The sequence below is a fragment of the Lactuca serriola genome, chromosome 7, assembly GCF_051521515.1.
Source record: "Lactuca serriola cultivar US96UC23 chromosome 7, Lser_US96UC23_V15, whole genome shotgun sequence".
Lineage (NCBI taxonomy): Eukaryota > Viridiplantae > Streptophyta > Magnoliopsida > Asterales > Asteraceae > Lactuca > Lactuca serriola.
In genome coordinates this window covers 194,330,937-194,353,934 of record NC_136414.1, presented here as the reverse complement: position 1 = coordinate 194,353,934, position 22,998 = coordinate 194,330,937, and the positions used below count along the sequence as shown (strand labels likewise).

The following is a 22,998-nucleotide window of genomic DNA, read 5'->3' as shown; positions in this document are numbered from 1 at the left end:
TAGCCATAACATTCACTAGCAGCCAAATAGTGTTAGAGTGTTGTAAGTCTATGGGTGTAGCCGTAGCATTCACTAGCAGCTAGATAATGTTAGAGTGTTGTAAGTCTTCAAGTGTAGCCATAGCATTCACTAGCAGCCAGATAGTATTATAGTGTTGTAAGTCTGTGGGAGTAGCAGTAGCATTCACTAGCAGCTAGGTAGTGATAAAGTGTTGTAAGTCTGCGGGTGTAGCCGTAACATTCACTAGGTTGGTAGATAGCGTGAGTGTGTTGTTAGGACGCGAGAAGGACAATAGTACCCACCAATTCGGGTGTAGCAGTGAGGAGATGGAAATCCACGGATTGGATTTTGGAATTACCAAGACGGGTTAGATCTGGTTAAGCCAGAGATAAGATTGTAGAAGCACCACTACATCTATGAGAGAAAGGAGGCAGTGGACTGCTTAAGGTCATTTATGACATAATGTTACAATTGGTCCTGTAGCAATCGCGTTTAGCTGTGGTTTGGTAACATCAGGATTCGACGCACGGGACCCGATCGGTTGGATCAGGAGGTTGTTAAAGCCTCAGTGACATGATAACTAGTGGCAACTAGTTCCAAAGAAGGATTTTGTTCAGAATTCGTGTGAGGTGACTAAATAGGGAGTCCTTTGGCTCCGCAGCTGGGCTGGAACCCGATATTTTAGATGACTGTCGAATGAATTGAGACCAGGAAGGTCTCGATAGATGTTGGAAAGCAGCCATGTAGCATCATGCTGTTTCAGGCAGTACAGTGTTTCAGACAGTCCAATGTCTGGGCAGTTCAGTGTTTCAGGCAGTTCAGTGTTTTAGGCAGTACAGTGTTTCAGACAGTCCAGTGTTCAGGCAGTTCAGTGTTTTAGGTAGTTCGGTGTTTCAGGCAGTAGAGTGTTTTAGGCAATCCAGTGTTCAAGCAGTTTAATGTTTCAGGCAGTTCAGTGTTCAGGTAGTTTAGTGTTTCAGGCAGTTCATTGTTCAGGTAGTTCAGTGTTTCAGGCAGTCAGTGTTCTAGGCAGTTCAGTGTTTTCAGGCAGGTCAGTGTTTCAGACATATTTGGTTCTCCATCAGTAATGGTATTTGAGGATCTCATGTATGGTAAGTGTAAAGATTTCTGAGTAATGCTAAGTCACCCACCGTGGGGTTCATCTATAATGATTTAGTATGAGGGGTCTGTCGGGGATTCAGACCATCACGTGACAACGAATTTCAGATGGATTAGATGTGATCTTGTTTTAAGGAATTCGTTCATCTACAGAATTTAGGACCTTACAAAGGATGGTCACGGTTACCCTGGGGAAGAATAAGGTGTGCACATGATTGTGGCCATGTTACTTGGGTAGTTAGGGTGTAAGGAATGGTAAGGAATGATTTCGAGGATGAAATCTAATTTAAGTGGGGGAGAGTTGTAACGCCCCGTTTATTTGAATAAACTAATAAATGTAAGTCCCAGACTAATTTGTGAAGGATTTTAAAAGTTGGGGGTTAAAAGTATAAGTTCTGGATTTAATTTGAAAAGTTTTTGGAAGTCAGGGTGCATTTGGTAATTATGGGACTTGTTTTGAAAGGGGTTTCAAAGACAAGGTATAAATGGTAAATTAATTATCTAGTTGGAAAGAACTTTGTCATGAGGAGTTATATGGTAACTTTTGAAGCTCATTTAGAAAGGAATGGGTGGGGAGGGACCAGTAGTGTATATTTAGCATAAGTTTGAAAGAGACACGGGATATACCCGTATCCCTTCCCCACGTCGCATCTTCAACCCTAAGAGAGAATCGGATGCAACCGCCACTACCCATGGAATGCTTTCATCAACCACCATCTCCCTCTTCTTCTTGTTCTTTCGACCAGTCAAGAGCCTTGCCTGCGGCCTCACCGATGAGTACCACCACGGAGCTGCCACCGAAGACGTTAGGAAGTCAGAGGAGCCACCGACACACACGAAGGAGGCGGTGAACGCCGTTCTTGAGTGTGAATGAATTGAAACTCTAGGTTAGTCCACCGTAAACAACCTATATATCCTTTCTTCTTCGTTCTTTCTATGACTTGGTGTTTTGTGCGCCAGGTGCTGCCGCCAGCAGCCCTATGGTCTCCGTTTGGGTCGTCGCCGTTGTTGGTCGCCATCTCTAGGATTCCGTTCGTCGCCTGCCACCCGTAGTGGCCGAGTTGGAGGAGTATCAACCTTTAGATCATGTTTTCGAGTGTGCACATAGGTTTGCTTGATTAGGAATTAGGAGAAAACGCCGCTTTCATCGGGGAACCACCACTGCCGCCTCTCTGGGGTTTTGCCGTCGCCAAGCGCCACCAGGTAGTGGTTGTGTTACTTTCCGAGCATAGGGGTGGGTGTGTGTTATTTCAGTGATGTATGATTGGGATTCTTTGGTCGGAAATCATGAAAAGGGCCACCACCACCGTGAGGTGGTGGCTAACGCATTGTACCGTCTTCGGCCACCGCTAGAGTGGTTGTGTGTGTGTTATTTTGTGAGTTCATTGTAAAAATTGTAAGAAGCCAAAGGAATAATGAAGGAAATTGAAAACCACCACCGGCCGCCATGTCGGGTGGCAGTGTGCTTACCTTGTTGAGTTTGATTCGTTTGGGGTGCATGAAACCCTAATGGGCCCAATGAAGCCTAATGGGCTTAATGATATTCTAGTGGGTCTAATAGGCCCAATAAAACCCTAATTTTGAGAATTAATCGGCATGCACACACGGGAATTATTTAATAGTTTGATATATTAAATAATAATCATTGGCAAAGATTAATCTAAGCAATATTGGACTTAATGGATTAAGTCCTTAATGGGTTAAGTAGGAAACTTAACCCTAATCATCATTTGATGTGAAACCCTAACTTCACTTGGACTTTGTGTTGGGCCTTTCCATTAAGCGTTGGTAATTGGTTTGTTAATGGGCCATCCAAGATTAATAAAATAGACTAGAATAATTAGTTGGGCTTTAGGGTAAGGCCCACATGAAGGATTGGGCCTAATTTGGAAAATTGGGCCATAGTTTGGGCTTAGATGGTTGTATGATATTGTGTGACAACCCAAGTTGTCCCGTTACATTTCCCCGTTACCGTTAACGGAATATTCCACTGTATATAAAAGTTCCGTTAATTAGAGGGCGTCAATTTAATAAACATTCCATTGGTTTACATTAATATGCCGTTAAGTCGTGATAAAAGGAAATAAAAACACATAACACACATTTCCATTTAATTGGAAAAAGTTAGTTTTTATTATTACGACCACTAAATCGGGTGCGACCAAAAGCCTCGTTTAACGGCAGTATCGGGTAAAATTCCACTGAGCCCCGACTCGGAACCCTATATAAAGGTGAGTGGAGTCCATTGGAGACTTTTTACACTCCCTAAACACTCTCTCGTTTTCGCCCCGAATCCACAACCAAACGCTTCCAAATTGTAAGTCCGCTTACCCTAGCTTATTCTAAACATTATGATTTGTGTTTATAGCCCAAAAATCGTCCAAGAAGGCATGGAATAAGGAGTTTACGGCCCAGGAATACTCTAGGGCCGTAAACCCCTAATATGGTGCCAAACATGCCTTAAAACTCATCCTTAAGCTTAGAAACTATTAGGGGATTTAGCCTAGGAGTGTTTGCTCATTTAATACAATCAAAATGAGGCATAAAAGAGAGTTTACGACCCAAGCACATGCTTAGGCCGTAAACACCTCTAAAACTTGTCAAAATGCCCCCAAAACACTCCCAAATCACCCTAGGGCTTAACACATTAATTAAGGGCTTATCCTCTTGGGTTTAGATCACTTAAACACAAAGATTGGGGGTGTAAAATGGAGTTTACGGCCCAGGCTTTTGTCAAGGCCGTAAACACCTCACATACATGCAAAAGTGCCCCTAACTCACTCCTAAAACACCCTTAGGCTTCACACATAATTTAGGGACTTAGTATTTGGGGTTTGGACCAATTAAACACAACAAAATGAAGGGTCAAAAGGAGTTTACGACCCAGGCATGTACCAGGGCCGTAAACACCCTTAAACATCCCCAAAACAATAATTTTGTCCCCCAAATGGCCTTAGACTATTACCAAAATGCTTAGGAAATTACCCACTATGACTTAAGCCCTTAAAACACCAAAAGAAAGAGGGTTTAGGAGCTTACGGCCGTAAGCTCCCTTGCTTAGGGCCGTAAACTCCTCAAAGGGGCCACTTCATGCCTTAAACCCCTTTACACAATTGATATTTGAGCCTAGCATAAATCTACAATGGATATGAGACACTTTACCACACTAGATACCCTCACCATGAGTTTACGGCCATAAACTCATGGTGAGTAGTCGCTAGGCCGTAAACTAAGTATTAAGGGTTACTCTCGGAGAGTAAACTCCATTCCTAGGTCATACACGCCCTTAAACGCTACCCGGGACACCCAAACACTTAACCAAAGTGTTTTCCGCTCCTGCGAGCACGTATATTTGTTTAATTAGTATTAAATATACTAATTGTATGTGAACATATGTTAATTAGGTCATTGTGTGTGTTCAAGTCCTTGCGTGACACCGAACGCCCAAACGACACTTTCGTTGGACCTACTTGCACCAGGTGAGTTCATACCCCTGAATGAACCTTTCAATGTTTTTACATGTTTTATGGGGGGGGGGGGGGAATACAAGTTAAACATGCCAGTTATCATATCAATCACATGTTATTGATAACCCGCATGCACAAGATTTTACCATACTTTATACTGTTTTACCGAGTAGGACACTATAATGGTTTTCTAAAAGGTTTTCATTCGTTTCCAAACTCTTACTTATACTATTTTGTCTAAATTCATTCTAAACTGATTTATGAAAGATTTCCAAAGGTTTTCAAACATGTTTTTACAAAAGAATACAAATTGTGATTTTCTCCAAATATAAAGGTTTTTCATCAAAGTTTCTCTTTCACGACGTATACTTTTACTTATTAGATACTGTTGCTTCGCTTATACTTATTTTATACTCCTACTTAGTAACGCTTTCACTTATACTTGTAGTCGCTTATACCGATAGACGCTCTTACTTCACTTATTGTCGTCTCTACTTCGTGATACGCTTATACTTGTTCGACACTCATACTTCACTTACGACCGCTTCTACTTCACTTGTTCGACACTCATACTTCACTTGCGACCACTTCTACTTCACTTGTTCGACACTCCTACTTCACTTGCGACCGCTCCTGCTTCACTTATTAGACACTCCTACTTCACAAGAATCACTTCTACTTGATACACACTCAGTCGTAGTTAGATGTATGTCTGTGCTTGTATAGATGCATATAAATAATGATTGAAGGACTTAGGAAGGCTTGTCCGCCCTATTTCCTTTTCTTCGTTGAGATGTGGTCTGGTGGGATCGGATGTCCATCCGAAGGTCGTTTGATTCGTTACTTATATATTATGTACACAAGCATGGACATACGGGTTTACTTCAGTCGATTCAGTTAAGAGTCTCTACCTCTAGTTCAACACTTACATTAGAAACCCACTAGTTGGAAGTCTCTACCCACTATTCGGGATGCATCTTCAGGACACGGCCTTCTCCGTCGTCTAGTTGGTAACCAGAATCTCCTGTAGGGAGAGCGGACATTGTATGTATGGATCTATATGGGATTGACAACCCTGCACCCAGACTGCTAGCTACAGTCCCGGCCTACCAAGCCAACGGGTGACAAATGTCACATTTTAGACGCTTGTAGGGCGTCTGGTACTCTAGTCAGTATGGTTACGAGTATCCCGGGTTACCTTATAATTCATTGGCTTTAAGGTAACGGTATTTCGCCAGCAATTTACACTGTATGCTGGTAATTCAATTTCAGAGTCACACTGTTTTGACCCTGCAAGACGTATCTTTCATTTGATACTGTCTGGGGTCTGTCTCCTCTGTTTGACCTTACAAGACGTATCTCTCATTTGATGCTGTCTGGGGTCTGTATCCACTGTATTCACTGTTTTAGACCTTGCTAGACTTATCTTTTATTTGATATTGTCTGCGGTCTGAATTCACTGTTTTGGACCTTACCAGCTGTACCTTTCATTTGGTACCTTCTGGGGTTTATGTATCTATTTGTTAGACTGAACCACGTGTGTCGTTCGTTCGATACTCTCCTAGAGTCTATGATTCCTTGCCTTAGTCAGCAGTCCTCACTGCTGAGGCATATGTTATTTCCTGATGTCATTTGCTTTCCTCGATAATCAAATTCAGTATTTTGATAATGATAGCAATTTAGGGAAAATAACTTTTTACCACATAACACTGACCAGTCTTGGTAGAAGGCTGCTTTTATTAAAGAAAATATAGGATTTTCTGGAAAGGACTCTAATACGCTGAAATCTCTTAAACTATTACTTTATAAAGTTATTTGGATAAATGTCACTAAATACTTACGAACTCACCAGCATTTGTAAAAATGCTGATACTCGCTTTTCAAATAACTTGTATTCTCAGGTTAGCATTAGACAGGTACATCCCCGGAGTTGTTGATGAAGATAGCTTAGTACCGCGCTGTATTTATTCTATTACTTGTATTACTTTGATGTATTAATGTAACCATGTAAAACTATTACTATTAATGCAATGTTTTGTTGTACTTTGATTACTATAACGCATGTGTTGTGATACTTGACATGACGTCATCCACCCCAGAACGTTTCCGCCGTTCCGGTTTTGAGGTGTGACATATTGGGCCCTTAGAATGAGACATGTTGGGCTGGACTGAACAATTGGGCCTTAAGGGAAGTCCATGTCGAGGTTTGGGCCAAATTTGGAAAATTGGGCCATAATTGGGCCTTGGTCTATTAGTAGACTTTTGGGCTTTTGGATTGGGCCTTGGGTATGAGTCAAGCTAAGATAGGGGCAAAGTAGTCTTTTACCCCAAGTAAGGACTTATGGTTATGAGTTGGAACCCGATTATTAATTGGGTGTTATTTTGATATTGACAGATCGGGAATCTGTCATCCATCAGCTATGGTTTTGTCAGCAGGACATCAACAGTGTGAGGTGAGTTTTCCTTCGAGTAGGCACGGGTCTACGACCACAATTCTGGCCCATTTAGTTAGCAGTACTTCCGAACTTCGGTCCGATGCAGTAGTTCAGTGTGCTTGATGTCTTTGTGATTCAAGCATGTCTTTGTGTTATGTGTTCCGGACTTCGGTCCGATGCAGTATGCAGTATATGTGTTTATGCTAGTAGTTATGATTATGCTATGCTATGTTCAGTTAGTTTTCGGACTTCGGTTCGATGCAGCGGGCAAGGCCCTGGTTAGTTCCGAACTTCGGTCTGATGCAGAGGGCAAGGCCCTGGTTAGTTCAGGACTTCGATCTGATGCAGTTTCCGGACTACGATCCGATGCAGAGGGCAAGGCCATGGTTAGTTCCGAACTTCGGTCCGATGCAGTTTCCGGAGTTGGGTCCGATGCAAAGCGCAAGGCCCTGGTGAGTTCCGGACTTTGGTCCGATGCAGTGGGCAATGGCCAATATGTGTTTATATGTATGTATGTGGTAGTTTGAGGGAGCTCACTAGGCTTCATGCTTACAGTTTTAGTTTTGGTTTCAGGTACTCAGTTTTCAAATGCGGAGCTCGAGAAGATTGCAGTGCACATACCATTTGTTCAACCTGAGATGTTTATACTCTGGTATACTTGACAATTGTAATAATATTCTGAGAAACATTGCTTATAATTTTTATATGAGGTTTATTGACTATGGTTTTTATTATTAAATTAAAACGAAATTTTCAGACTGTGTTTTTGGGATGTTACAGGTAATGCCGCCAAATCTTGATGGCGAACACTACTGCCCCCAACTCTAAATCATGCGTCGGGTAGTTAGCCTCGTGAGGCTTCAACTGTCTCGAGGCATAAGCTATCACATGCCCCCGCTGCATCAACACTGCTCCCATACCTGTGATCGAAGCGTCACAGTAGACTACAAAGTCATCCATTCCCTCTGGTAGGGTGAGAATCGGCGCCTCACACAGTCGCTCCATGAGCGTCTCAAAGGCTGACTACTGCTCAGGACCCTAGCGAAACACTACCGACTTCTTGGTGAGTCGGTTCAGCGGAGCTGCTATCTTGGAGAAATCCTGGATAAATCTCCTATAATACCCTGCCAAGCCCAGGAAGCTCTGAATCTCAGATGGAGACCTCGGGACCTCCCACTGCATCAGGACCTCTATCTTGGCCGAATCTACTAATATACCCTTCTAGTTGACAATGTGCCCCAGAAATTACACCTTGCGCAACCAGAACTCGCACTTGGAGAACTTTGCGAAAAGTCTCTCCCTCCTCAAGGTCTCTAGCACCTCTCTAGGTTGTTCCTCTTGCTGCTCCTCAGTCTTGGAATAAACCAAGCTGTCATCAATGAATACTATTACAGACCGATCCAGCATCAGTCTGCACACGCGATTCATGAGATCCATGAACGTGGTTGGATCATTGGTGATACCAAAAGGCATCACCACAAACTCATAATGACCATAGCGGGTCCTAAAAGCGGTCTTCTGCACATCATCATCTCTGACCCGCATCTGGAGATATCCGGACCGTAAATCAATCTTGGAAAACCAAGATACTCCCTAAAGCTGGTCGAACAAATCATCTACCCTCGAGAGTGGGTAACGGTTCTTCACTGTTACCTTATTCAACTCCCGGTAATTTATGCACATATAGTGCAACCCTTCCTTCTACTTCACAAATAGATTCGGGGCTCCCCATGGCGAACTGCTCAGCTTGATAAATCCCTTGTCTAGCAGCTCTTGCAGGTGTGTAGACAACTCCTGCATCTCGGGAGGAGCCAACCGATATGGCGCCTTGGCTATCGGAGCCGCACCAGGAACCAGGTCAATCCAGAACTCAACCTGTCTCTCCGGAGGTATTCCAGGAAAATCCTCTTGAAATACATTCGGGTACTCTCGTACCACTGGTATGTCATCGACTATCACCTTACCCTTATCCCGGGTATCCATGACATACGCGACATATCCCGCACAACCCTGCTGAATGTGACATCTCGCTCTCGCTGCAGAACAGAAAATTGGTCCGCGTTGTGGCCTCTCGCCCTGAATCACTAACTCCCCCCCACTGGGAGTGTGAACTCTAACCAACTGTTGTTCGTAATCTATCACTGCCCCATTTGGGCTCAACCAATCCATACTTACTATGACCTTATTCCCACGCAGGGGAATAGGAACCAAGTCCACTAGGAACCGCTCATCAAATAATCGAAGCGTACAACCTCTATGAACTCTCATGACCTTGGTGGTCCTATCATCCGCTATCTCAATGTCAAGTAGACAATCTAGCTCCCCCAGATCTCTGCTAAACCACTTGCTAAGAGTGAGCGGCTCAAAAGATCGGGTAGCCCCCGAATCAAACAATACCATAGCTGCAATGTCGTTCACTAAGAATGATCCTATAAACAACACAACCATGAGACATATACAAAATCAAATACAGAGATAAGAGGAAAATACATACCCGTCACCACGTCAGGAGCTGCTCATGCCTCCTCTATAGTAAGTTGAAAAGCCCTACTCCGCGTCGTCGGCACCTCAACCTGGCCATGATGGCCGTCTGTAATCCTTAAGGTGGCAGGAGAAGGTGCTACGAACCTTCCCTGCTGCTGCTAAGCTTGGGCACTGGGACCGCTTATGTCCCCTCTGATTGCACTGAAAGCAAATAAGATATGATGTTGGTGTGGTAGTGGTAGTAGCTGTACAATCTCGGCTCATGTGTCTAGTTTGGGCGCACTTATAGCAGCCCGAACTCCCTGCCTTGCATGCTCCCTCGTGCATCCTGCTACACTTTCCATAATGACAGTGGCCCTGCTAACTCCGAGGTCTGGGATCTGATACCTTGGGGTTCTTTCCCGAACTCCCCGTCTAAAATCCCTATGGCTTCCTCTTCCTCTCCATCTCTAAATCCAACTCCCTCTCTCGAGCCCTCGCTATCATATCTTCCAGCGTCTTGCAGCTGGACCGGCTCACAAACTGGCGGATGTCACTCCGCAGCATCTCATGATATCGGGCCTTCTTCATCTCCTCGTCCACCGCATACTGTAGAACAAGGAGGGTCCTGTCCCTAAACTTGGCGGTAATCTCCGCCACAGTCTCCGTCGTTTGCTCGAGATCCTGCAACTCCCTGGCAAGCTACTGCACCTCAATAACAGGTGTGAACTCGGCTCTGAACCTGGTCGTAAAATCAGTCCAGGTCATAGCAAGAACTCGACGAGTTCTTCTTCAATCATATCATCGTGACAATCTTCAACTCACTCGTCGAGTTCCTCCTTGAACTCGTCGAGTTTATCTTCGTCATATGATCGTGTCTAGTCTGTGACTCGCCGAGTTGTATGGACAACTCGTCGAGTCCATTTCATGGGTTGGGAGGTGGCCTTGGACTCGCCAAGTGCGTTCATACACTCGCCGAGTCCCATGGCTTCTAGGTCCATTGTTGTGTCCATTTCGTTGAGTCCTTCCTCTGGACTCATCTAAATCCCTTCTAGACTAAACTGGATTCCTTCGAATCATAGAAGGTTAGAAACCCAGACCCCCGACTCGCCGAGCCCCAAGAACAAATCGCCGATTCGACTAATGTCCATTTCCAAAACTCGGTTTCTGATGTACAACTCTCATCCAATAGGTAGATCTGGGCTCCTTAAGTCGATATAACACATAAACTCATGAACTTTACGTACATGCATGGGATTTTTATGCTCAAAGTGCCAAAATGGGATTTATTTCATACATGGGGTTCTCATGGCCATAAATATGGTACCTTTATGCCATGAGGACCCTCCAAGGTTTCAGATGTGAATTGACATGGGACGTCCAAGTCCTAAAGATCAAGCTACTTGGGCCCAAAACTCCATAGAAATAACCACAAGGAGATCTAAGAAACTACAAGTCAAGTATGAAGCTTGATTACCAGAAAGGGAGGAGAAAATGTTGTTGGTCCTGGATCTATTCCTTCCTCCTTGGGTCTTCTATCTTCCACTTCTTGCTCTAGCTTCAAAACACACCAAGAAACACACAAAATAACCAAGAAAGCTCAAGCTCACTTATGGAGGATTAGGGTTTCAGGTGTAATGCATTGGAGGTGATGGAGGTTGGGGTGGAAGCCTCATAAAATGTTGAAATAGGGTGCAAACCCTCCAATTTTGGGTTTCACCTAGACAGCTCCTACTCGCCGAGTCTGAATTCCGACTCACCGAGTAGGTCACTAATTCCCCCGATCCGGATTCGGTCCTACTCGACGAGTTGAGCCCCCAACTCGCCGAGTCCAAGAGTAAAATATGGAATTTGACTTGAATTTAAATGCGTACCCAAGATCGGGTGTTACAAATATCATATAGGTCTTCAAACCAATATATATATATATATATATATATATATATATATATATATATATATATATAAGTTCTTGACTATGAGTTGGTTGTACATTGATAGTGCGAAAATGCATCAGTAACTTGATGTTATAAAACGCACTGTTGTGTATGATTTGATGAATAGTTAGTACAAGCATATAATGTCAAAGTTTCTATGTTCCTTTTAATTCTTAGATGATTAAAAGCGATATCTTGGTCCCCTCGATCGTTTTGTCTTGACTTATGTGTTGGGCCTTGTCGGGACTAAATTGATGTGTTTAATTAAGTTCTCTGTCAGACAAATCAGAAATCGAGAAAAAAACTACTGGATAATAATTATGACATTGTTCCATGTATTAGTCCGACTGATATCTTGAAGAACAGAGGATTATATGATCCCTTATCTAAAGGACGCGTCACTGACTGGGTCAGAGTTCCACAACGCCTTTTAAGAGCTACGATTGCTTGTCGGTTTTAAGTCGTACTTGTAGGTATAGTTATTAGACTTATCCATGTGGGAGACTATTGGATTAGGTGTCTAAGCCCATAACTATAATTGGTATGTACTTGACCCGAGAGTAGCACGGTCCTTTTGGGTTGCCTTCACCAATGCAATTTGATAGGATGGACTTCTGAAATAAGCTTATTTGTGATTTGTTAATATATAAAAAGTATAATATATTAATATGAAATCATATTATTTAATTAGTATTGATCAAGAATTAATTTGGAAATAATTTAGTGATCAAAAGAGACTAATTAAATATATGGGGGATTGATTTGGTAAACCAATGATTCTTATAGTCTGGGCCAATGATCCATGGTTATTTAGGATGGGCTAAACCAACATGGATAGTCCATGGAGGTTTAAACCATGGATTCTAAGTAATATGAAGAGTCACGGTCCATTAGGGTTTGCATGGATGTAACCCTAGCACTTGTCAAACTATAAAAGGAACTCCTTAGAGCTAAAATCGATCGCCACATACACTCTTGGAGAGTGTGAATCGATTTTGTGCTAAACAACTTATTCTCTCAAGCCTCCTTTTGCACTTGGTGTTTGTGACACATTAGAGGCATCACATTTGAGGTGCTAAAGCTTTTGAAGGCCAAGAACTACAAGTCCTAATTAAGAGGTAAGTTATCTAACTAGGTTTTTTGTTCAATTGTATGCTAGTTAGGATGAATGCTTTGGAAAATCAAATTGCATGTATAATTAGAGAAAACATAGATCCAAAGCATCTAGGTTTGCATGTGCGCCATAAGGTTGTTAGAGTGCTCAAAACCCAACATCAACTGGGCAGGAAGATAAAGATACTCTGATTTGATCAGGGTGGTGAGTATCTTAGTATCGAGTTCCAAGACTATCTTAAGGAATGTGGAATTGTTTCACAATTGACGCCACCTAGGACACCACAGCTTAATGGTATGGCTGAGAGGTGCAATCGAACCTTGTTGGACATGGTTCATTCTATGATGATTCGAGCTTCATTACTTATCTCATTTAGGGGGTATGACTTAGAGACTGCCGCCCATATCCTTAATCTAGTCCCAACTAAGAAGGTTTCCAAAACACCTGATGAGATGTGGACAGGGATGGTTCCCTTGTTAGCACACATCAAGGTTTGGGGTTGCGTGGCTTTTGTGAGACGCGAGACTCACAACAAGCTCGAACCTGGTAGTGAGCGGTGCAATTCATCGGCTACCCATAGAATTCCTTTGGATATCTCTTCTATATACCGAGTGACAATGCTGTGTTCGCTGCGAGGAGAGGAGTCTTTCGCGAGAGAGAACTCATAGGCCAAGGTGACAATGGGAGGCAAATTGACCTGAAAGAGCTTCAAGAGACAAGCGGTGAGGGAACCTCAAACACTAGTGATCAACATGAGGAGGAAACTCATGTTGAACCAGTTGATGAGTTCGTAACTATGAGACTCTTTAGTAGAGTCAGTGTTCCACCTATGTTATATAGTTTCCATATAACATCTGAGGGTGATACATTTATCAGTGATAGCACACTGGTAAATTTGGATGAACCTAACAATTACTAGGAAGCCATGGCAGGCCCCGAGTCTGCAAAGTGGAAACAGGCTATGGACAGCGAGATTCAGTCGATGTATATATACCAATCAAATTTGGAACTTGGTTGACAATGTACCTGGTCGTAAGATAGTCAGGTGCAAATGGATCTTCAAGAAGAAGACTGACATGGATGGAAAAGTACACACATATAAGGTGCGACTGGTTGTGAAGGGCTTTACTCAAACTCATGGAGTTAACTATGATGAGACCTTCTCACCAGTAGCGAAGATTAAATCTATTAGGGTTATGTTAGCTATAGGTGCATTTCATGACTATGAAATATGGCAAATGGATGTCAAAACCGCTTTCCTTATTGGGAAGTTGGCTGAAGATGTTTACAAGAGTTAACCATAGGGTTTTGTCAATGCAAAGTACCCTAATAGAGTGTGTAAGCTTGAGAAATCCATTTATGGATTGAAACAAGCATCTTGCAGATGGAATCTTTGCTTTGATGAGAAAGTCAAAGAGTTTGGATTTTCTAGAAGCGAGGATGAGTCTTGTGTGTATGTCATGGCTAGTGGGAGTATAGTTAGCTTTCGTGTTGTGTGTGGATGACATACTACTCATAGGAAATGACATTCCAACCTTGCAGGAGGTTAAGTCCTGGCTTGGGAAGTGTTTTCTCTATGAAGGACCTTGGAGAAGCTGCTTACATCCTAGGGATAAGGATATTAAGAAACAGGAGTAAAAGGCTAAGTGGACTTATTCAAAGTACCTACTTGGACAAGGTGTTGAAATGATTCAGCATGGAGAATTCCAAGAAAGGTGACTTACCCATCCAAGGCAATACCAAACTGAGTAAGACTCAAAGTCCGAGTACAGAGGCTGAAATAGCTGAGATGAGTCGAGTACCATATGCTTCCGCAATTGGCACGATCATGTATGTTATGACATGTACTCGCCCTGATGTGGTCTTTGCTTTGAGCATGGTCAGCAAATATCAAGGGAATCCTGGTAAAGCTCACTGGACTGCGGTAAAGAATATTCTTAAGTACCTACGCAGGACTAAGGACTGGGTCCTTACTCTTGGTGGGAGTGATGACTTAAGAGTCACAGGGTATAGTGACGCCATCTTTCAGACCAACAGAGATAATTTCCGCTCTCAATCGGGATGGGTTTTACCCTGAATGGAGGAGCAGTAACTTGGAAAAATTTCAAACAGGAGACGGTAGCTGATTCAATGTGCGAATCAGAGTACATAGTAGCAAGCAAAGCGTCAAAGGAGGCGATATGGCTGAAGAACTTCATCGGAGACCTTTGAGTTGTACCAGCTGTAAAGGAGCCTATGGAGATTTTCTATGACAATGAGGGTGTGGTTTCCTTAACCAAGCAACCAAGGGATCAGGGCAGATCCAGGCACATCGACATGAAATATCACTTCATAAGACATCGGGTGGAAGAAGGACTCCTTGTGGTAAAGAGGGTATCGTCATATGAGAGCCCAGCAGGTCCCCTCATGAAGGGACTGAGTAGGGTTAAGCATTTGCAGCATGTGAGGAGCATTGGACTGAAGGATGATATTAGTTTTAACAATTAGATAGCTATTTAGAAACTTGTAATAGATAAAATGTAATTGATATTTGATGATTAAATAAAATGTGTTTTATTTATGAGTAAAGTTACTATCTTGTGTTAATTGTTTACTATTGTTTCATTTTGCATGTTTTGACTTCCAGAATAATAAATTATTTAAACTATCCACAGTCGATCATACTTTGGAAGTAGGTATTGAGGCAAGACTGTCATGAATTGGGCTTATAGATTGTATAAAGTGTTTAGACAAAGCAAACGTTTGCTACAACATTCATGAGTGCTCATAAGGTCTGATTATTGGATTAAACCCACGATCACTTAAATCACTTCATGGAATTTATCACGAGTGATCGTGAGACAAAAATATCTTATAAGTCTTCAAACCAAGATATATGTGTTGTTCACTATGAGTTGGTTGTACATTCATAGCGTGAAAATGCATCAGTAACTTGATGTTATAAAACATACTGTTGTGTATGATTTAACGAATACTTAGTACAAGCATATAATGTCGAAGTTTATCTGTTCCTTTTCATTTTTGGAGGATTAAAAGCGATATCTTGGGCCCCTCGATAATTTTGTTTTGACTTATGTGCCAGGCCCGGTCGGGACTAAATTGATGCGTTCAGTTAAGTTCTCTGTCAAACAAATCGGAAATCAGGAAACAAACCGCTAGACAATAAGTATAACATTGTTCCATGTACTTGTCTGGCTGATATCTTGAAGAACAGAGGATTATATGATCCCTTATCTAAAGGACGCATCACTGACTGGGTCAGAGTTCGACATCGGCTTTTAAGAGCTATGATTGCTAGTTGGTTTTCAAGTTGTACTTGCATTTATAGTTATTAGACTTATCCAAGTGGGAGACTATTGGATTAAGTGTCTAAGCCCATAACTATAATTGGTATGTACTTAACCCAAGAGTAGCATCGTCCTTTTGGTTTGCCTTGACCATTGCAATTTGATAGGATGAACTTTTGAAAAGAGGTTATCTATGATTTATTAATATATTACAAGTATAATATATTAATATGAAATCATATTATTTAATCAGTATTGATCAATAATTAATTTGGAATTAATTTAGTGATCAAAGATACTAATTAAATATATGGGGACTAATTAAGTAAATCAATGATCCATGGTTTTTTAGGATGGGCTAAGCCATGATGGATAGTCCATGGAGGTTTAACCCATGGAGCCTAAGTAATATGAAAGGTCATGGAGCGATAAGGTTTGCATGGATGTAACCCTAGTCTTTGCTACACTATAAAAGGAGTCCCTTAGCCTCTAAAATGGGCTTATGTGTTCTTTGGAAGAGTCATAACCGATTTTTGTGATAACAAGTCACTTCTCATCAACCTTTTCTTGTATTTGGTGTTTGTGACACATTAGAGGCATCACATTTGAGGTGCTAGAGCTTTTGAAGGCCAAGAACTACAAGTCCTACTAAGAGGTAAGTTATCTAACTAGTTATATTGTTCAATTTTCAAATCGCATGCTAGATCCAAATTGCATGTATAATTAGAGAAACCTTAGATCCAAAGCATCTAGGGTTGCATGTGCACTATAAGTTTGTTAGAGTGCTCAAAACCCTTCAAAATCGACATCTTAAAGCTTGCATAGGGCTTCCATGGCCATAAAGTTTGCACCTTTAAGTCATGAAAACCCTTCTAGACCCCAGATCTGAATGAGTAATCACTTGGGACGTCCAAGTCTCAAAAGCTAGCAATCTTGGACCAAAACATGGAAAAATCACTCCAAAACTAGATCTAAACATTGAATAGACAAGATAGGAGCTTTATACCTCCAATGAACCAAAACTGGAGCTCAACTTCTGGATCTACTCTTCTCCTTCAATTCCTTGCTCCTTCTTCAAGTCTCTTCTTCTTCAAAACCTGAAGAAAGCACCAAGAATGGCTCAAAAATCTAAAAAATGTGTTAGGGTTTCGTGACTAGGTTTTGGGACGATGGAGGATGTAAATGAGGCCAGCCTTTGGAGGTTAAGGTGTTTAAATAGGGTGCCAAACCCTGAAAATTAGGGTTTCATTCTGGTAACCCTACTCGTCGAGTTGAGTCACTCAACTCGTCGAGTAGACTTTAAGTTCCGCGTCTAATTTTCGTCCCTACTCGACGAGTTTGGTGCCTCTAACTCGTCGATTTCTTGTACAAAGATGAATAAATTTATTTAAAATACATACCAGGAAGCAGGCATTACATTCTGCTCGACTAACAGTCTTGCTATAATTTCCTTCATCAGAATGTTCTATATTTAACTCAGGTTGCTCAATAGGCTCCGTAGGATCTCTACAATTCTCAGGGATTAGCCACCTCATTTCATCTCTTTGTTCGGCTAATAGAGCCCTAAGTGTTACCATAGTGATAGGTTCAGCTACTGGCACTTCTTTGGGTGCACGCTCAATCGCCCGTGGCTTTGCCTGCTGGTTTCCATTAATGTTTCCTAATTTGTTCTGTGTTCTTATCATGACCATCCCTACACCAAAGAAGACGTTCAGTGTACCGTGACGATAATTTGAGACAGGGAAGGTTTTATTCGAAGTATAATCCTCCTTATTCTTCCAAAATATTACATGCCACTTCTAATACCGTATTTAAAGTTTAGAATCTTGAACACATAAAATTTCAAGATCCAAGTCGGCAAAAGACCATAGATTCGATCAACTAGTAGCATCTTAAAGAATATAAGGTATCTTATAGCTATAGCATAAATCATTTAGCACATAAAATCAATTGAGGAATCTTTCTAAAATAAGCTAGTGCTCGTGTCTATTCAGACATATTTCCTAAATCTAGCAGACACTCATCCCACAATCATCGCTTAGCATTTTATGTTTACGTCTAGAAATCCTACAAATTCCTAGTTCGCTTAAACTAATGCTCTAATACCAACTGTGACATCCCAAAAATTCATGTTCGGAAAAGATCGATCTGTTTATGCTTATTTAAATCAGAGTATCATTTATAAAGGAAAATATTGCGGAATTTGTTCCCAAAATCATGATAATGATATTATCAAAATATTTTCGAAGAAATGTATTTTATTTATATTTAAAGATGTTGGGATGTCATCGTCAATACAATACATAATCACAAACGGAAATACTACATGCCTTAAAAACATATGTTATTCTACTTGCCTAAAATCCATAAATCTATCGTCAATCATCGTACATGTGCTCTCTTGCCACTAGCTATGATACAAGAAACTGAGTAGGTCAGACTTGGGATCCTGGTGAGCACATAGGGTTTTCAACCCACAATAATTATATTCTTTTAATTATATATTTTCATCAAAACATTCAACTTGATTACAGATTCCCGTTATTCTCACTTTCTATCCCTAAAGCATCTAACTCCAGGGACCAATCGTAAGGATTATCATCGGGATAGACAATAATGTCAAGGGATTCCCCAACACTATATGTCAATAAGGCAACCGGGGGGGGGGGGGGGGAGGGGATAGAGTACACTTGGTGAACACTTAGTTCAAAAACACCTACAGGTTACGAGGTCATCAGCGTTCCACTAGACTATCTAGAATAGTCTATGGTCGTCATATATAATCCACTAGACGACTGGATCATCTTCAAACCCAAGGCCTCTCATCATCTACTTCATCTTTCATCCCTCATCGTCTATATCCGTCTACCCTTCTTTTACCCAATATATTTATAGGTATAAAAATACATATGCAATTTAAAGCAAGTACAACATGTATAAATTGTTCATCTAGCATAGAGATTAGGAAAACATATAATATGCACATATAGCATGCAATTATCTTAAATACTTAAAATCTATGAGTAAGATGAAAGTAAATATGCACTCACTTGTTAAAGTGAACGACTCGAAATTCGGGTAGAGTGTCCCTTCTAGCAACTGACCTTTCCTTTGGCGTGACCTAGTATCACTAACCCTAAGTCTTAGGCTAATATTCCATATGAATAAAGATTGTCTAGATCCATCATTAATTCCAAAGTTTACTGATCTATAGCCACTAAGAGACACCCATGTATGATCATATCGGAGGTAGGATCCGTTTGATATACAAGTATAATGTTTGGAAATCCCAATTTAAACACTTCACTAAATTCAATCTAGACATCATCCCCGTAAGCAGATCAATATAAGATAACACTAAATTAATAACCTCATTTAGTTTAGCTAAAACAACATTAAAACAATGAGGCTAGGCTTCGTCATTGTTAGTCACACAATATAAAATGCAAATAGAAAAGGATATACACATCATACAAAGAACCTAAGACGTAATGTTTTGAATGTTGATAAATTAGAATTCATGCTTTCAAATGATATCATGTCATTTTTTCTATAAATAGATTATCTTTCGCCATCCATTGTCAAAAATAACACATACAAACAATAACTTGTTTTGTCAAACATTTCTGCTCTATTTATGAAACAAGAAATATTCAATTCTTGTGTACCAAAGGTAAAGATAACATATAAAAAGACCATCCTATCACATAAAATCTTCTATAAATAACCAACATGTACACATATCAACCCATCAATCTCTATCTACAATGGCAATAAGACATGCAATCGTTGCAGTACTTCTTTTTGTGATCAGCATAGCAACTCTTGTACAGGCTTCAACAGAAGTGGATTGTCCTAAGCAGATCAAACAACAATCTATGCAATACTGTCACATGTTCTTATCGAGGATTGAGACTACTACTGCCATGAAACAAGAAGAGCAAAAGCCACATGACTCACTTCTACAACGTTGTTGTCAACAACTTGGGAAGCTAGATGAGTCATGTCGATGCATGGAGATACGAGAATTTGTGCGTGTACAACAACGAGGAACAGTTTGGGATGCTTCACGCATGAAGCGGCTATTGCAAGAAGCTCCAAATCTGCCAAAAATATGCAAATTAGGACCTACATTTTGTAAAATTTAATCAACCAGTCGGTTTATAACTACACTTGAATATGATGTTGTTTGTATGATCTGTTTAGTTGACAGATTAAATTAATTACACAAAACTATGTAAGTCATCTTGTCATTGACAAGACATGTTTGCTAAAATATATCAATAAACGAGTGACCAAAGTTTCATGTTAGGAATGTTTTTTATTGTTTAGTGAGAGCACTTACAATCATCAACCTGTAGTTCTTTTAGCATTATCAAACAAGAATCTATCAACTTAATTATTCTTCAATTACTGAACATTTTTTTAAAACAAAATTTAATTACTTTATCATTATCTTTGTGTGAAATGTTTTATAAAGCCTCCTAATTTAATAAAATACACGAAATAGTATAAAATCTAGAGTTTATATTTCACTTTAATCTTGTCAAAAAAAAAACATTTAATTATATGCTTTGAGGATTACAACCATATGATTATCACGAATTTAATATTTAATACCGAAGATTATAGTGAAACAAACTATAAATTAGTGAAAAAAATTGAAAAGTTAAATATAATTATAAAAACGAAATGAAAAACTAGTGAACAAATGATGTTAATTATGCAAAATACAAACGTGTAACAAAAACAAACAGTATAGACCAAACGCGTAACAAAAACAAACAATAGAGAACTTATGAGTTAAAAAAATAAGTTAGAGACCAAACGTACAAATTACCCCAAATCCATTCGTGTAATTTACTCAAGCTAAAAAACATTTGGCAGAATAAGAGTATTTAATTTTGATATTTGACTAAATAAATTGTCATCTATAATGGTAATATGTGTTGAATATGATCCGAACCAAATGCATGCATGGGATTTCTTTTTTGGTGACACTTTCCGGAAGTTGTCGTTAGAGAATTTGGCAAGTTGTCATTAGGATGAACATTAGAATCATTGGAACTAAAACCGGAATCGGATTTAATAAAACGGTTATGTTAATGGTTCTCAATTTATAACAAAACCGGTTCGGTTCCACAAAAAGCCGGTTTAAAAATTGGAACTGATTTTTAAAATTTTGTAACTCACTCATATGATGGCAGAATTAATTGATTTTTTTTTTTCATAATGTAATTTAGTGCTTTTATTCATTTTAGAATATAAAAAATATATTATGGTTAAATATTGAATCATATACAAGCTCCGAAAGACAGCATAACAATGTTGCATTTTTTTTTTCATGTTTCAACATGTTTTTTTATTCTGTCTCGGTTTGTAAAATATTGTAACTCACTAATATGAAATCAGAATTACTTGATTTTTTTTTCTATCATGTAGTTTTGTGTTTGTACTTCATTTTACATCATAACAAATCATATTTTGGTTAAATATTGAATCAAATACAAACCCCAAAAGACACCATAACAATGTTGCGCTTTTTCTATTTTAGCATGTTTTTTTATTTTGTCCCGGTTTTTAAAATATCATAACTCACTCATATGAAGTCGGAATTACTTGATTTTTTCCAACATGTAATTTAGTGTTTGTATTTCATTTTAAATTGTAAAATATCATATTTTGGTTAAATATCTAGTATAATAAAAGAAGAAAATTTGTCACATGTCAATCTGTAATGAATTTTGACACTTGTCATTTTGTCATAGTTTGTCAATAAATAATATTCACATGTCAATTTATGGTTTTTTTTTTCAATTCTTAAAATTAAAAAGCCACATGATATTTATACTTGTATATGTAAAATATTAAATGTAATAAATATTATACTAAGTTGCAGTTAATATTTTTCTTCAATACTTATTTAAAAATTTTATTTTAAAAAATACTTATTATTTATATTTTAATATATATTTTTAACTAACCCGTGTAATACATGAGTTTTACACCTAGTTGAATCATATACAAGTCCCAGAATACAACATATCAATGTTGCGTTTGTTTTGTTTCAACATGTTTTTTTTAATTTGTTCCGGTTTTAAAATAATGTAACTCACTCATATGAAGTCGGAATTACTTGATTTTTTTCCAACATGTAATTTAGTGTTTGTACTTCATTTTAGAATGTAAAAAGTCATAGTTTGGTTAAATATTGAATCCGATACAAGTTCGGAAAGACAACAAATAATGAAGCGTTTTTTCATTTTTTTAATATGAATGTTTAATTGTCTTTTATTTTTAAAACAAACTAAACTACATGTATGTATTACGAATTGTATCATCATTAGTTTCACCTTATTTATAACCGGTTCTTGTTAGGAAAAATAACCGAAAAACCGGGACCGGAATCGTAACTGGATCGGAATCGGCGGTTCGGTTTCCGGTTCTTATGATATTACAATACCGGTTCTGATTCTGAACCGGTTCGGTTCCATTTTTGTTTCGATCCGATTCCAAAGCTCATTCTTAGCTGTCATGGCTTCCTTGCTCAATAAAGTTGTTTGTATTTCTTGCTCTCCAAGTAGAGTTCTATTAAGACTCTTGTTAGTTCTTATATATATATATATATATATATATATATATATATATATATATATATATATATATATATATATATATATATAGGATATTAGATTGTATTTTTTTTCTGATGATCCTTTTTCATTCTCGTTGTACAACATTATAAGCCATTGTAATCCTTTTCAACATTGCGAATTATATAGTGTTCTGCTGAAGTGGTTTTTCTCATTTTTGGGTTTTCTACTAAAAATTTGGTGTTCCTTTATTGGTTATTTACGTTTTTTTTATCATTACAAGTGGTATCATAGAGATTAAGATTAGAAACGTTACATGTCGACTTTTTTCATTTCCGTCAATCTGTGAGTCTTTCGAACCAGCCACTCTATCAATCGTCTTGGTTGTTCTTGTAAGTCCCTAAATCACTTGACGTATCAATCTGATCCAATTGATGGTGCAGAATCCCAATCAAGTGGATGATGCAAGATAGAATGGAGAAGAAGAAGAAGAAGAAGAAGAGGAAGAAGAAGAGGAAGAAGAAGAACTAGATGAATCTTCAATGTATTGATGATATGAATGATGATCCAGCATAAGCTTCAC

The 22,998-nt window shown here is 39.4% G+C and overlaps 1 protein-coding gene across 1 annotated transcript; it reads left to right on the top strand.

Moving 5' to 3' along the window:
- Positions 1 to 19,580: 19,580 nt before the first annotated feature.
- On the top strand, positions 19,581 to 20,128 carry LOC145062887 (2S seed storage albumin protein-like). The gene has a single exon (XM_079010480.1). It carries the CDS (start codon positions 19,590 to 19,592, stop codon positions 19,968 to 19,970), a length of 381 nt encoding a protein of 126 aa, XP_078866606.1. The 5' UTR covers positions 19,581 to 19,589; the 3' UTR covers positions 19,971 to 20,128.
- Positions 20,129 to 22,998: the final 2,870 nt, after the last annotated feature.